This window comes from Mus musculus, chromosome 2 (assembly GCF_000001635.26).
Source record: "Mus musculus strain C57BL/6J chromosome 2, GRCm38.p6 C57BL/6J".
Taxonomy (NCBI): domain Eukaryota; kingdom Metazoa; phylum Chordata; class Mammalia; order Rodentia; family Muridae; genus Mus; species Mus musculus.
The window spans coordinates 65,233,622-65,250,552 of record NC_000068.7 but is presented as its reverse complement, the minus strand read 5'-3'; the positions used below and the strand labels follow the sequence as shown (position 1 = coordinate 65,250,552).

The 16,931-nt window shown below is 43.4% G+C and overlaps 1 protein-coding gene and 1 long non-coding RNA gene across 22 annotated transcripts in view; one reads left to right on the top strand and one right to left on the bottom strand.

The window, feature by feature from the left end:
• Positions 1-10,356: 10,356 nt before the first annotated feature.
• Positions 10,357-16,907, bottom strand: Gm13594. The gene is made up of 2 exons (XR_001783320.2): positions 12,471-16,907; positions 10,357-11,047 (listed from the first exon to the last, which is right to left on the bottom strand). It is a non-coding gene; the product is annotated as a predicted gene 13594 (long non-coding RNA).
• Positions 11,155-16,931, top strand: part of Cobll1 (Cobl-like 1) — a 151,060-nt gene continuing 145,283 nt past the window's right edge. For 9 of the 21 annotated variants that reach the window (XM_030251742.1, XM_006499722.4, XM_006499714.4 and 6 more), the window contains exons 1-2: positions 11,269-11,570; positions 12,064-12,190. In XM_030251742.1, coding sequence (XP_030107602.1) covers positions 11,561-11,570; positions 12,064-12,190 — 137 coding nt within the window. In that variant the 5' untranslated portion in view covers positions 11,269-11,560. Of the gene's footprint in view, positions 11,241-11,266; positions 11,571-11,649; positions 12,191-16,931 lie in introns of those variants that run through there. The other 12 variants (XM_030251750.1, XM_030251749.1, XM_006499723.4 and 9 more) reach the window with 7 other exon arrangements.

The window sequence follows — 16,931 nt, the reverse complement described above, 5'->3', positions numbered from 1 at the left end:
TTGGTTAAGAACACTTGTTGCTCTTACAGAGGACCCAAATTTGATTCCTACTACCCACATGGGGGCTCATGGTCTTCTGTCTCTTCAAGCACAGGGCATCTAATGCCTTCTTCTGCCTCCATGGAGAGAAGACATGCCCAGGGTATACTTACTTGTATGCAGGCAAAACACTCAGATATATACACTAAATTGTAAAAATGTTTGAACTCTGTGTGTGTGTATATATACATATACATACACACACACACACACACACACACATATATATATATATATATATATATATATATATATATATATATATATACAGAGAGAGAGAGTGCTAATGGCATGAGGTACTGTTATAGAGTGCAATAAATCTAGTTTGAGGCATTGATCATCATACAAAGATAAATCTCCCTAACCTCATTTTACTATTTTGAAATTTTAACTAAACAACTCGCCCAAAACTTTATTAGTAAAGAAACAAAACTGGAATTATAAATGTTCTTAGTATTATTGTTGTTGTCTAATCTTCAGTAAAATTGCAGTCCTTGCTCTCAAATGTGAAGCATTCCAAAAGTTCACTCATAAAAAAATCTTATTATGTAAGATATTCATGGCGAATATCTTTCCCCATCTCTGGGTCAGCTTCAAAGGCCTTGGCTGCCTGAACCTGCCTTGTTGCACAGGATCTACTTCAGTCTTAGGCTGTGCTCTGGAGTGAATAGTCAGGGCCCCGTTCCTTATCTGGAACAAAGGCACTATAAACTGTGAAGGCTTGTGATCAATAGTGCCTGTTCTGCTGTGGGGCTGCAGAACTACATGAATCACTCTGGACACTGTGGCAAGTGGGGAAAAGCTAAATCAGATCCCTCTGTATTTATGTCAAGGTTCACCCTCTGAGGAATTAAATAGAAGTAATTACACTGTATATTTCTCTGCACTAACAAGGAGGGAGCCCATCTACCCATGGAAAGCAGCAGACAAGAAAAATAACTCACAGAATGCATACTTGAAATACTGCTAGCAAGAAAGAGGCCCCCAAAGCCCCAAAGCTCCAAATCTACTTAGGATGTTTTTTTTTTTTTTTTAAAAAACATGTATCAAACTTGAGTTAAAAGCTTTTCAATATTTATTATTCCCCACTCTTTTTCTTTACTGCTTTCCACAACAACAATGGTGGAGGTGGAAAAATGTGATGAAAAACATGGCTGTACAAGCACTGGGTGTGTATGTGTGCATGTGACCTCATAATGTTGATGAGAAATTAAATAATATCCTGACAAGCAGCAAGATGAGGTTACCTACTTAAGAAAGTTTTGTTGTCTTATCACTTGTATATGACCAAATACTTACAGGAGTTTTTGTGCATGTTTTAGGGATTGTGACATATATTTCTGGAATGATCTGTGTGTGATTTCTCTGTCAAAAAAAATGGACAAAGATCTTGCACTGTACTGAGTAAATACGGAGTTCCAAAATGATACCATGAAAATGGGATTAAGCTGTTCTTTCTGGTATGCTAATAAAGATAATGTAGACTTGTATTCACTTTAAGCTCTGGGTGACTCCACAGGGATATGACTGCCATCTTTTCCCTGAAATCCTTCTCAAGTATAGCCTTCCATCTGCACAAAGACAGTGAGACTTATCCCTCCAGACCTGGATGTGGACTAAGCATCACTAGACACTTCAGGTGTGATTATTACGCATATTTTAAATGTCACACTCTGTCGATGCCATGGAACACACCAAGTATAACTAGCAATCCTTTAGCACTCAAGAGCTTCCTGCCAACTCTTGCTGCAATATCTCACTTTTTAAAAAGTCAGGGGAATTTTAAAAGTCAGTGGATATGCTGATATTGTTTTTGAAACACAATCCATCTGTTTGTGACTTCTGTCCTTCAGATGACATTAGTCACAAAGGTGTGACAAAAGCCAGTATACTATTATTTTGGTATTTTTTATATACTTATATATCAAAGCCAAGTCAGTTGGTGAAACTTGGGATTCTATAATTACCCCAGTTTCATTATTGGGAGTTTATAATTCCATACCTGAAAATAAAAGTAGGGTTTGTTTTTCTTAAGTTTTAGCATCTTGGTAATAAGATGGTGACACGCTAGTGTGGTGCTTCCCTGCAGTTAGAAATTTTAATAACGGTGTCTGTAAAATCAGTCAACATGACCAGAGTTGACTAACACTGAACCATTTATTTGTTGCTTTGTGTTTGAGACCCAGTGTAATGGTTTAAGGGAGAAGCATTTTGCCATGGTCTTTGGCATTTGAATGCCTGGTCCCCACTTGGTGGTGCTGATTAAATCCTCAAGTCACGTTAAGTTTGTCCTCTTGCTTTACACTTACTGTGAAGGATATGATCAGATTCCTGCTCCAGCCAACATATGTATGCACTGTCTGCTGTCCTGACCATTATCAACTCTGGAACCCTAACCTCACCATTATAGACTCGAAGTCTCTGGAAATATGAGCTCAAATAAAGTCTTCTTCTGTTACTTTCCTTGGCCCCACTGTTCTATCACAGCAACAGAAAAGTAAGCAAGAACTATGGCTGACTTTGAACCCAACCCTCCTGCCTCCACCTCCCAATGGGTGGCATTGAATCAAAGTTGTGCCACCACAGCCTGTTAAATCTGAAAAAGACTACAGAGATAACATTCTATCATTGACCACCAAACCAATGAGAAAACTGAAGCTTGCAGATTCAATTTCTAGATTTAATAACAAAACACACAACAGCAATATTTCAAACTTCAGAGAAATGGCAATTGTTTAGCCTTAGTAGACATTGTATGGAACATACTTATAACAAAAGCCATTCATCTGTATTTGACATTTAACTGGGCATTTTGTACTTTATCTGTCAATGCCACCTGCAGCTATAGCATAGTTCTGTCTTTAAAAAGAGTTACATATTTGCTGTGTGTTGTGTATGCCTCTGTGTGTGTGTGTGTGTGTGTGTGTGTGTGTGTGTAGAGAGAGAGAGAGAGAGGGACAGATGGGAAAAGAGAAAGAGAGAGAGAGAGAGAGAGAGAGAGAGAGAGAGAGAGAGAGAGAGAAACAATTCACAGTAGATAGTTTTTTCCTTCTGCTCTGTGGGTTCCAAGGAACACTGGTCCTTAACCTTTGTGACATGTGCTCTTTACCCCGAGTCATCTTTTCAGCCTACCATTTTTTTAAATGTTCCTTCCCCTTTCTCTTTATGCTTACTTGCTCTTAGAGCTCGTGCAGTACACAAGGTATCTAGACTTCTTCCTCTCACTTAACTGTAACTATCTCCTTTGACCTATTCCCAACCCTGTTTCCCAGCCTTGTACTTGCTTGTGGTAGCCAACACTCTCCTAAAACATGAGTTTTTTTTGTCTCTAAGACTCCACTTAGAAATATGTCTGGCCTTTCCATTTTGCATGAAACCCCTATAAGTCCATGTGTTTGCCAGTGGCTGTAGTTTCTTAATTTTTAAGGCTGAATAGTGTTCCTTTACTGTTGTAGTCAGGGTTTCTATTCCTGCACAAACATCATGACCAAGAAGCAAGTTGGGGAGGGAAGGGTTTATTCAGTGTACACTTCCACACTGCTGGTCATCACCCAAGGAAGTCAGGACTGGAACTCAAGCAGGTCAGGAAGCAGGAGCTGATGCAGAAGCCATGGAGGGTTGTTACTTACTGGCTTGCTTCCCCTTGCTTGCTCAGCCTGCTCTCTTATAGAACCCAAGACTACCAGCCTAGGGATGGTCACATGCACAAGGGGCCCTCCCCCACTTGATCACTAATTGAGAAAATGCCCCATAGCTGGATCTCGTGGAGGCATTTCCCCAACTGATGCTCCTTTCTCTGTGATAACTCCAGCCTGTGTCAAGTTGACACACAAAACCAGCCAGTACATTTACTTAACTTCTTTTTTTCATGCATTTGTTGACAAGTAGGTTGTTTCCATGTCTTGCCTATTGATAATGGTGCTGCAATAAATCCAGGACTATAGGTGTCTTTGCACACTGGCAACATCACCTCTTTCATCTCTTTGAGGAATATTGCTGAAAGAGGGGTTGTGCGTTGTTTGGCAGTCTTATCTTTTATTTCTTTTAGGAATTGTTCTGTATAATGGTAACAATGATATCCATAAAAAGCGGGTCACATACTTCCAATATATGATGGCTCAGAATATACATTCCAAAAGGGAGGAAAGAGAGCATACTGAACAATTATTGGGCCAAAGCAAACCCAAAAGCCAACAGTGCAAACTCCAAATTCTGCATCTCCATGTCTAATGTCAAAGCATTCTTCAGATCTCCAACTCCTTTTAGCTTTGTTGATTGCAACACACTTCTCTCACTTGGGTGGGTTTCACACCCAGCCTTCAGCTCTTCCTGTCAGGTACCCCATGAGCATGGCCATCTCTAGCATCTTAGTGTCTCTAATACAATCCAAGCTTCATCTTCTTAGTCTCATTAAATAGCTTCTCTGGGCCTTTATGAAGGGTACCCCTGATACATGACTGGCCTCGGTGGCTTCACTTTATGAAGGAGGGACATTCTATAAGTGCTTTCTTATATCCTTGACTCTAAAGCCAGAACCATAAGGCCAAAGCTGCCAAGTTCTGCTGCTTTCTGGGCTAGGACACAGCCCCTCTTGGAATGACGTGTGCATCAGTTTCCTGCTGGTGGTGGTTTCCTTCATTGCTGAAGCTTTTCTTTAATTCCTCTTGAGAAGTTGGAAGCTTAGTTGTGTGAGGTCTTGCCCTGAAGTTACCACTCTCTTAATTCCATTTAGCACAAGGCTTTTCTTTAAACTTTTATCTCCTTGAACAATACACTCAGCTTCAGGACGCTCCTCAAACTGTCCATTCTGCATTTCTGTTTGTCCAGCTTCCTCTTTTTCATTATAGATCTGCATAAGAGTGGCCACTACTGATCACATGGCACAGTCTATTCTAGGGGATCTTGAAATCTCTTCTGCCAAGCCATTAATCCACAATTCTAATTTAGTCTAAGGAAGATTGTTAGGACAAAGTAAAAAACAAACAAACAAAAGCAACAGCCATAATCTTTGCTAAAATATCACAAGAATGGTCTCTAGGTCTATTTGTAACCAGGACCTTTCTGTGCCTGCCCTTGCTCTGAATAATCACACAGAGACCTTTTTAAAATAATGAATACCTAGGCCTTAAGCTAGGCTTGTCCCCCAGCTAGCTCTTAACTTATATTAACCTGTTTATACTATTCTATGTCGGCTATGTGTCTGGTTACCTTTCCTCAGTTTCATACGTCTGACTTCCTCCAAGTCCAGGTGGTGAACCTCCTATACCTGACTCCTCCCTAGAGTTCCCCTCTCTGTCTGGAAGTCCCGCCTTACTATTCTGCCTTTTGCTATAGGTCACAGGCTGTATATTTTAATCAATCAGAAGATGCCTTAGGCAGGCAAGGAAGGACAGAGATGCATCTTCACAGAGCATACAAACACATCAGTCTAACCCTTACTAAATTCTTCCTTTCTGAAACATCTGTGCTGGGCTCTGCTCCCACTGTCCATATCACTCTGGGCACTGTTGCCTTCTGTGCTCCTACTTGCATGTTACATTAAGTCCCACTTAAGTCATTCAACTACTTTCCTAATACAAAGCCACAAAGTCTACTTTTTGCTAACAAATAGCATGGTCAGGTCTGTCACCATACAACCCCACTCCCTGGAACCAATTTATTCCTTATTCACTATTGCACTGCTATGAAGAGACACCATGATTGAGAAAACTCTTATCAAAGGAAGCATTTAACTGGGGACTGGCCTACAGTTTCAGAGGTTTAGTCCTTTATCATCATGCTGGAGAGCATGGCAGCAGGCAGGCAGGTGCTCAAGCAGTAGCTGATTATATACCCCGATTGCTAGGCAGAGAGGGAGGGAGGCAAGGATGAAGAGAGAGACAGAGACAAAGAGACAGAGAGATACAGAGAAACACACAGAGAGAAATAGAGAGACTCTTTGAGCTTGAAATGGACTTCTGAAATGCCAAGGTTCCCCCCTCCTAGTGACATACTTCTTCCAACAAGGCCACATCACCTAATTCATCTAATTCTTTCAAATAATGCAACTCCCTGGTGACTAAGCATTCAAATATATGAGCTTACAGGAGCCATTCTTACTTCAAACCACCACCCTTATTGTTCCAAAATTTTCTTACAAAGTACTTAGAAAAGCCCTAATTCTATTTTTTTTCCAAAAATGTTCACCTGACCTACTTTTTCCCCCTGCTTTTTTCCCCCTATAATTCCACATAAGTTAAGCATATGTTTTAGTTAGGGTTTCTATGGCTGTGAAGAGACATGGCAGCCACAGCAACTCTTATAAAGTTAAGCATTTAATGAAGGAGACTTTACAGTTTAGAGGTTTAATCCATTACCAACAGGGCAGGAAGCATGGCAGCACACAGGCAGACATGATGCTGGAGAGGTAGACGAGACATGGTAGCTGAGAGGTCTTCATTTAGATTAGCATGTAGGAGCGACAGAGAGAAAGAGAGAGAGAGACAGACAGACAGACAGACAGACTGTGGCTGGCTTGAGCTTGTGAAACCTCAAAGCACATCTTCAGCGACACACTTCCTCCAAAAAGGCCACACCTCTAATAATGCCACTGCCTATGAATCTATGGGGGCCATTTTCATTCAAATCATCTCATTCCATTTCCTGGTCCCCATAGGTTTGTGTCCATAACATAACATAATTCATAATACATTCAGTTTGCCTTCAAAAGTCCCCATAGTTTATACAGTCTCAACCCTATTTAAAAGTCCAAAGTCCAAAATCTCTTCTGAGAGCCATGGCAATCTCTTATCTGTAATCCCTTCTAAAAGCAAAAACAAAAAGCAGATAACATACTTCTAACATATAATGACACAGGATATACATTATAGTTCCAATAGGGAGAAAAGTGAGCGTACTGGACCAAAAACAAGAAGGAAAACCAACAGGCAAAACTCCAAACTGTATCTCTATGTCTAATGTCAGATCTTCAGATCTCCAACCTCTTTCAGCTTTGTTTAATGAAGCATACTTCTCTCTCTTATTAACTCCCTGTTAACAGCTCTCCTTAGTTATCCCACAGCTCTGACATCTTCAGTATCTTGGGGTCTCCATGGCAATCCAGGCTTCCCCTTCACAGCTACACACACCAAGGCCACATCTCCAATAATGGCACTCACTATGTCTATGGGAGCCATTTTCACTCAAACCACCCCAGTATATACGTTTACTTTCTTATTACTACTCCACAGTGAGAATTTTCAAGCTAGGTGTATTGGCTGTTCTTGTTTGTCAAGCACTAAAACCTAAGCAGCCGAGTACACCTTTGAGGGATTTTTTTTTATTAATCTTTTTTTTTAAGATTTATTTAATTTATATGAGTATACTGTAGTTGTCTTCAGACACAGCAGAAGAGGGCATCAGATCTCATTATAGATGGTTGTGAGCCACCATGAGGTTGCTGGGAATTGAACTCAGGGAATTGAACGCTGGGAATTGACTGCTCTGGAAGAGCAATCAGTGCTCTTAATCTCTGAGCATCACTCTAGCCCGTGAGGGATTTTTTTTTCCTTAAATAAATCATTTGAAGTGGGGCAACCCACTTTTAATCCATATCTTTTGAGGTAGGAAGATCTACCCCTAATCTGGCCTCTACCTCAGGTGGCAGTTAATATAAACAACATGGAAGAAAGGTCTCCCTCTTTGCCTGTTTGCCCCCATTCTTGCTGGCTGGTTCATCCTTTCACTGGTATTAGAGCCTACTTTGAGATTCTGGCATATACTGAAGATCAGCTGAGATATCTAGCCTCATGGATTGAATAACACTCTTGGACCTTCCATTTGTATACAGCCATTGTTAGACTGGCTGGACTACAGTGTTAGGCACTGTAATGAGTTTCTCTCTCTCTCTCTCTCTCTCTCTCTCTCTCTCTCTGTGTGTGTGTGTGTGTGTGTGTATGTGCATGTGTTTTATAAATTCTGTTCTACTACAGAACCCGGACAATCACTAAGTTATCACTCAAGGATGTGCACAGAAAACCTGACATTTATTTTGAGTCTTGTGTAGCTCAGATTGGCTTTAAACTCAGTATGTAGCTAAGGCAGAGCTTTATGTTCTTCCTGCCTTCACCTCCCAAGCAAGAAGGACCAATGTTTCCTCCTTATAAGGGCCAACTCACCTCCCATCTGTTGTTTTCAGTCATCCTCCAGGGCCTGTGAACTAAAAAGCCCTTCTTAGACTCCTTTGTTTTAAGAATGTTGTTTAACAGTTTCTTCCTAGATTAAAGCATTCCATCCTGTTGGAAAGCTCCTTACGCAGGAAAGTAAACAACTCAAGAGAGCTTCAGGAAGTCCCTGAAACTCATGAGATTGACTAGGTACTTCCCTGTCAGAGTAATCAAAAGCAGAGAATTCCTCTCAGATCAAGTGACGCCACGTTGCCTACGAAGACTCAGACAAACTGAGCTTCCAGGAAGGTTCTCACGAAGAAGAAAGTCTGCAAAAAAGACTCTTGAGACTAGATGAGCTGCCTGATAGAAGCAGAGCCCAGCCAAGCTGTCTGGAAGGGGGTTAGACCAACTGACGTACCTAGAAAGGACATCTCCTAATTGTGGAGCTGCCTGTAGGCTATTCAGTGTGTTCCATGGGGTGGGCTTTTGGGATACAAGTGTTTGGAGTAATTTCTGCTCCTGTAAGTAACCCTAATCAAACTCATTGGTTCACCAAATCAGACTTTAGTGGTATCTGTACTTGGGTCTGTTTCAGGTTTCCTAATTGGGGTGAGTAGATATGTGTTGCATCTCCCCGGGGAAAAGTTTTGTCACACAACAAATCTCTTAAGTGAAATCTTTAAGATTTCTTCCATTTCCCTATTCCACAAATATTTGCAGACTGTCTTCTGTGGTGTGAGCTGCATTTAGAAGACAAGGGTGCGCGCAAAGCCTCTTCTATCCAAACCCCTCCTAGTCTGTGTAACAGTCAGTTGTCACTGTCCATTTTCCTGAACTTAGATCACCCAGATTAATAAAACCATACCCATGGAGCTGTGGACAAGGACAGTTCTAGAAAGATGAACTGCTGTGGGGAAACCAGTCCAGTTGTGAGCAGTACCTTCTCTTGGGTTAAGGGCTCATAGGAAATAAAACCTGAAAAAAAGGAGGAAGCCAGCCCAGTGCTGGCACATGCCTTTCTCGTTTTCCTGGCCACCATGCATGGACTGCCGCTCTCCATCACACCATTCCTGACCTGATGAGCAGATACCTCTAAGTCCCTAAAACTGGGAGCTGAAATCAGTCCCACTCCCCTGCTGTTGTGTGGTATTTTGATCACAGCAATGAAAAGCTAACTGAAACAGGTGCAGCAGCCGTTGTCCACCTAACAATCAAATCAGTTGAAGAGAGAAAGGGCTATTTCTATCCGTGCTATTATTCCAAAGTGATAATATCTGAGACAATCCCTGCATTGATGATGATTGGATGAAATTGGAGGGGAGATTTCCAAACAAGAAAATGGAGCAACATCTGGACAGACTTGGACAACTTTCAGAGGGACTGGGAAGGGGCTGTTTTCCAGCATTATGTTAAAAAAAAGGGGGGTTATTTAAAAACAATGATTACCATTGCCGATAAATTATGCAGTTACAAGATTACAGCATAGACAGTAATGTATAAGAATATGAAGTATAGTCTTGGTTCTGAAAGATGCTGAACAGTTTATTGACTTAATCTCAAAATAGATAATTAGTGCTTTGGGGGATTCTGCTGCAAACCCCGAGCCTCTCCAAGAAGAGGTGCTCAGGGTAATAGTGTAACATATTTAGGATCCTTCAACTTAGTGTCACCTCCATCTTGACCCATCTCTGCAGGATGACAAGAGTAGGTTACAGCAGGCTCAGCACTCTCCTTAACGTGATTCTACCAGGAAATGAAACATCTCACTTGTCAAGCAAGCCATTTGGGTAGGCTCAATTTCAGTGTGTGGAAAGTATGACCCTGCCCGGTGCCCAAGAACAAAAGGATGTAAGGGAAAAGTGGTGTCATGAAAATTGCACTCAGCAGTTACGAAATGTTGTAAAAATCTCTTAAAGATTAGCCTAACTGGAATCCATAATAGTACTAGGATGCCATAAATCAAGGTTGAAACTAATTAAGTGCTTGATCCTGTGATTCAAAGTTATAAACTTTAAGTAGTTTCAGTGTTCCTTGCTATTTACAGCCTGTCTATGCAACAGCTGTAAATCTGCTTATCCATTTACGGTCAGAAAGGATTCATGAACTTGTCAAACCAGTGTTATTATTTAAAGTCTAAAATCCAGATCCATTTCAAACAATTGCCTCGTTATTAGTCAAATTATTTAAAAGCAACTTTTAATGATAGAGTTCTAACACAGTCATCGCAGAAGTCACCACGATCTTCACCTCCATTTCATATTCAAAGATGTACTGAGACCATATTCACCACAAGGGAGAGGAAAGAGACAAAATCCAATTATGTGGAGTAGTAGTTAGTACTTTTGGTTCCAGAAATTATTGGTGGTGGTTGTAATGAATGAGCAACAAAGAACCTTTAATTAAGCACGGGTTATAAATACTAGTTTAATTTTAATGTGAACCAAAAATGTTAAGTCCTTTGTTATCCTACATCATGTTTTTATGCCTACAGATTTGCCACTTGAGGTATCCATTTATATATTTTTAATTTAGCATTATTTCCTGATGTTCGCTTTTGGACTCATCAATATGATTTACTTTAAAACAGTTGGCAAGGGTCTAAGGGTAAGGAGACAATATGCACCCGGTTGTCAGGTGGCACGTCTCCTCTGAGAAGAACTCTTGCAGGAACCGAAACTACAAACAAGCAAGCACTGTCTGAGATTCCTTTATTCCTGTGAAACTTCCAGGAGGCCACTAAATCTCTGCTGTTCTTTCTTAGCTTATAGACTGTCATCATGAGAACGTCCAGTCCTCAAATCCCAGCTGTTGGCTGTTTACATCAAGAGAGGCATGTCTGGGAAGACTGGACGAGCTTAAACCTGCCAGGGATTAAAAAGATCACAATGTCAGAGGTGCCTTTTAAGGGCTAGCAACCGTAGGGGTCAGTAAGGTTAAAAAGAAAATCCTGCACTTCGAAGGTCAGACTGCAGGTGGTCAATCAGCAGGACTCGGTCCATGAGCTCTCCTCACTTCCGCTACAGCTTGGGTCCTCCCTGGGGTTTTGCTGGCCAGGTAGCCTCCCTGTCCGCCCACTCTTCCTCTTGGGTTCGCGAGGCTTCCCAAAGCTACTCAGTGTCAGTGGGGACTAAAACGAGCAGCCTAGACGCTTCCTCTCCACCGGCCTCCCCCGCGGTACCTAAAAGCCGCGTGCTCCGCGGAGGGGTGCGGGGTGGGGTAGGAAATTCCTCCTCGCTCCACGTCCCCGCCCGCTCGCCCTACCCGTCCCCTCTCCGGCTGGCTGCTCTGCTCGCTCCGATGCTGACCTCGTCACCCTCACTTCTGCAGAGCGAGGTGGCCGAGGCGGCTGCGAGCTCGGGGCTCCCGGCAGGGCCATGGGGCAGGGTGAGTTGGGGCGCGGGCGCGGCGGCCGGGGGCCGGCCGCTTTCCGCCGCGCGCTCGCTCCGGGCGTCCGAGCTAGCCGTGCGGGGGAGGAGCGGAGCCTGGACGGGCCGGGTCCCCTAAAGCGGGCAGTGGCTTGGGAAGGCGGGGGCGCTGTGGTTCGCAGCTCCTCCGGAAAAGTTTGCACGGGATTCAGTTGGTGCGCAGCGGGCCGCTGGAGCCCAAGCACTGCGGGCGTGGCGACCGTCCCGCGCCCGGTCCGCTCCTCCTCCTCCTTCACAGCCCGGGCTGCCGCGCGCCGCCCCTTCGCCCGGGACTGGCTGCGGGCTGCGGCCGGGGCGGGGACCTGTAGCCGTCGTCGCGGCGCCCTCGGGCAGGGACCGACCGGCAGGTGGAAGCGCCCCGGGGAGGCGGGGCCGCCCCTGGCTGCCGTGGGTCGAGGCGGGCTCTTGGCCCGGCCGCTCCCGCCCTGACCCGCCGGCCTCTCCCACCCTAGCAGTGACGCGCCGCCTCCGAGCCCGAGCCCGCGCCGCGGCCAGCAGCGCGATGGACCGCAGCGTCCCGGATCCCCTACCCCGCAGCGCGCCCCGCACCCCCGCCATGCAGCCCGCGGGCTCCGCAGGGTAAGTAAGCCTCCCTCCCGGCCGCCGAGGCCTCGCGCGCTTCACCTGCCCGAGGCGAGCTCCCCGCGGGGCCGCCGGGCTCCCGGGCCGACCCACACGCGGGCGGGAGACTGCGTCCTCCCGGACGAGTCGGGGTGGGGGGTTCGGTACTTTGGGCAAGCTTTCCGATCGGGGTTACGGAAGGCCAGGCGAATGGCAGGCGTTGGGTGAGGAGTCCCGGAGCAAAAGTGGTAACAAAGGGCCCCTTGTTGGGGCTCTGTAGCGGCGGGGGGGACGACACCTGTAAGCGCGCTCCGGGAAAGGAAGGAAAAGTTTCCACAGCCAAGCGCTCCAGCCCAGGAGGATGGTTTCTGTCAAGGTGACTGCAAGGAAGGGGCTTCCTGAAAGTCCACGGAGGGCGCAGCAAGGTGTGCCAGCTGTCAGCCCGGCTTGACAGTTCCGGGAGCAGGCGGGGTGCTCGCCTCTGACTGGGGGTGTGTGTGTGTATGTGCTTCTGGCCAATTGGTGATGCCAAAGCCGAGTGCGAAGTCAGTCGCATTGGCAAACACCTATACTTTTTTTTTTTTTTTTTTACCGTCACGTGTTTGAGGAGCGATTGGAAGGGAAGGGGCTGTCACATGGTGAGTTAATATTAAATGAAGCATGCCTTCCTGCCAAATATGCTAAACATCACTCTGTTAAACGTTTGGGTAAACAGTGGTGGGAACAGGTAGTCCTGCAAGGGCCAAGGAGAACTTGAGAATAACCTTTGTCGTAGTAAATGGTCAAGCTACACAACCCTGTCCTAGGTGAGACCGCCTCACTGCTGTCATGTAGCCTCTTTGCCATAAAGCACCCCCAGTTTCTCTTTTTCTTTGTTAATCAGAACCTAGAAATGCCTTAAGCAGAGTATGAAAATTCCGGAAATTGGAACATTAAGGAACAGGCGACTTTGTAAGCAATGAATGAAAGTCGTTCTTTTTTTTTTTTTTCCCCTGGTTTAAGAGTGAAGAAGTCATTTTTCCCTGGAACATGACAGGCGTTTCCTTAGGAGCAAGTCACAGCATGTTTATTCATCAGAGGCCATGCGAGCATTGGCAGTTGTCTAGAGGAAACATGGAAGAGTCTCAAGGCAACATGACTAATCTAACAGATATTTAGTGTAATGCTTACATAGAGGAAACATGCAGTGTATGAATTCGTTCTTTTTTCCTCTAAATTTCGATCTCCTCCATGCAAATATCCCCTATTGCTGTAGAGCGCTACTTTTTTCTTGGGGGGGCGGCTTTCCACCGTTTAGATACTAATGTGTCTCCTTCCATATATTTTTACCGTATGGAGAGTAAGTGTGTCGGTAGGATGAGGTAAAGCAAGGCCTGGAGACAGAGCTGTGGATTAATGTAAGTTAATGTCATACAAGCTTTCACACAAAACTGAATTAGACTCTCAGAAAACAGCAGAGAATTCCCGTGTGTGTCTGTGTAATACACTTACACAACACGCAGTCTCAGATGCTCAGGAATCGGTTCTTCTAAACAAAATAGGTGAGGCCGGAGAGCTCGGTGATGAAATATAGAGCTTTCTAGTGACAAGCCTAGAATACCCCGGGTTTTATGCTTGAGAACTTGGGGGCTAAACAAATGAGTTCCTTGAAAGTATGCATATATTTAATTGCTTGATGACTTTATTTATTTATTTATTTATTTGGCAGCGACTCCTTTAGGCTAGGCTGGTCTGCAACTGCATTTATAGTTGAGGGTTACCTCTTGTTTCTGCCTCCCAAAATTGAGGTTACAGGAATACACCACTGCACCCTAAAGAGGAAAATATTTTAAAGAACCTTTGTGCTTACCTTTCAAACTTCAGGGAAGATATCTGGGAAAATGCTCCTGTAAATAAACTGCCATAATACCTAATAGTATTCTTTTAAGAAAAAAAAAAAGAGCTTCTAGTGGCTTGCCCTCTCCCACTTGTCTATTCCAAGTGCCTGTCATGTCTGATGAGTATTCAGGATTAGTGTTTGCTTTTTCTAAAAAAAAAAAAAAAAAAAAAAAATTGAGACCTTTAAAAAAGTTTAAATTGTGGGAAAATGAGAGTATTTAGGAGGTGCAGGGTGCAATCCTAATATGATATAATTGTTGGTTTTGAAGGTAGGTTCCTTACTATAGAACTAATTATATCATGACTCAATAGCCTAATAGCTGGTGAGGCCTACTTTAGTTCTTATCCGTGGATATTGTTGTTCAAAAGAAGTCCTCTGTTGTCTGTAATTTTCCAAGGTTTACTCTGTTGTAACAGGTTATTTGAAGGGCAAATCAATGCAGCTTCATATTTTACAAGGGTGGGGGTGGGGGTGGGGAGGAGGAAGCTCTTTGCTTGAGTTACTGAGCCAATTAGTAAAACCTGAGGTCTGGGGTGCCTGCTCACTGTGTTAATTGATTTGAATGCCTTCTGACTAAGGTAATAGTAATCTACGTTTTAACATATGGGTGCTGAATGGTTAACAGAGTTCTATAGTTTATATAGTTTAGATCTTGTGGAGATTCCTAAGTTTGAAACTTTGCCCCCCTCCCCTACATAACGGAATTGGTGGTGCGGTGCCTTTAAGAGGTGTGACAAGGTCATTAAGGGGGATTAACGGGAGTGGGTTGGTTATGGGTACAGAATACTGTTGTAAAGTGAGCCTGGCTTTCTCTGCTTGCCTTCTGCTCCATGTCTTATGGTCTCCTACTTTGCTACCTGTGCCTTTTGGTGCGGCTAGCAAGCCTTCACCTGGTGAACATACAGGGCTGCCCTGAGCTCAGGCTTTTAGTCTCTGTAGCTGGTGCTAAACAGGCCTCTTTTCTTCAAGGAATGCCTAATCACAGGTATTATTATATTGTAACATAAGATGTTAGGGGGAAGGGGAATAACATTATTGTAGGAAAAAAAAATACTCTGTGGCCTCTTGGTTACTGTTGCTTTGAAACATTCTAAAAATTGTAAGCTTGCATATGTAAGTAAAAATGTGATGGTTTAAGTTTTTCTTCAGTGTTTTCATAGACTTAACTCACATTTAACATAGTGTGGTGGTGAGACACCTGGGAGACATGGCCTCATCTGCATAGATGTTGTGGCTGCCTCATGGACTCCTGCTGAAAAGACCCCTGAAGTGAAGGGGTCTTGTTCCAGTCCTCACACCTCCTCAGGGGTTTACGGTGGCTTCTGGTTCACCTCCTCAATCCCTAATAAGGTGGTGACGTTATTAGCTCTCCTTTTCAGTATTGCCTATAAGCATCCATTGACCATTTGTTGGATGTCTTGTAGGCTTGGCTTTTGATTTTGAAAAAATGCTGCTGAGTTTAGACTTCAAAGCCATAGAATTCCAACAGCTCTGGTGTTTTTACTTTGAGATTCAATGTTTATGTTCGTTTTCCCCATGAGTTGGTTTGTTTTGAGATGAGTCCCACAAAATGGAGGCCAGCGTTGAACTTGGATATTCCCATCTCACCCTCTTGCAAATTGCTTTTATGTGTATTAGGGTTCCAGGCTAGATTAAAGTTTGCATGTTCACACACACACACACACACACATACACACACACACACACGATTTTAAAGTTGCAAAAAGCAATTGATTTGAACTGGGCTCTGTCACTTATTCCACTAGACCCAACCTAACACAGAACGTAATCATAGTAACTGAGCCTTGTAGCCTAGTAATGATTTAGCTGTAAACAACTAACTGGTTATGCCTTAACTAGCTCCCTACTGCTTAACTCAGCTGTGGACGATAGAGTTGTTTTCTCTGAGTGGCATGCAGTCATCATGGTGAGTGTTTTTAGAACCTGCTCTGAGTGTAGGAGCTGTCCAGGTCTCAAATCTCTGCTCAAATTAACTGTAGTATTTTGAATTCATTTAAGTAAGTTTTCTTCTGAACATTCATAGATATCACATAATATATATCCACATATATGTATGCTATCTGATATCTATCATCTATGTGTGTCTATTATATAGGTTTTCACATAGATGAAAGTTAGCTGGTTTAGTTTGTATTGTGACATATGAAAGCTGTAATTGTTTACTAGTTTCCTTGGTTGGAAATGCTAGGTTGGTGTGTCTTGGAAGAGAAGAAGAGCCCTGTTGAGACACAGGTTGAAGAGCTGAAAGGTTTTAGAGGTGAAGGTAGTAACCACATATGATTTTTACTTTCTGCTGTCGATATCCAGTGTTAGTTAAGAGTTTCTTGTTGTCAGTGATGACCCCAAAATATTACATAGAACATTCCAGAGAGGAACAGTTTGTTGAGTGTTGTCACATTCTTTCTTAGTAACATGGTATTGTGCCATCTTGATTTTTGTCCATTTTACCAAACATAAGAGATGCCTTTGTTTAGTATACCGTGCAGTGTCTACCCATACTTTGTCTCCTAGGCCGAAGTCACTTGGTAGCCTTCTTGGAAATCACATCAAGCAACTCAAAGCACAATAGTGTTTTAGGGTCAAGAAAGCATTATTTGTTTGGTATCTTATGCTTGTAATACCAGGGCTTGGGAAGTTGGGACAGAACAGTTGTCCTGTGTTCCAGCCATCTTCAGATACAGAGTGAGACCTGGTCTCAAATATAATAATAATAAAACCAGAAAAGAAAACCCTCATCATTTTACTTAATAATGATCTCATCCTTCCAATATTTGTGATTCTGAAAATTCAGATATGCCAAAAAAATTTAAGTACACAATGATTTAAAGGAGACACAATCACCTCATGTTACCTTTGTTA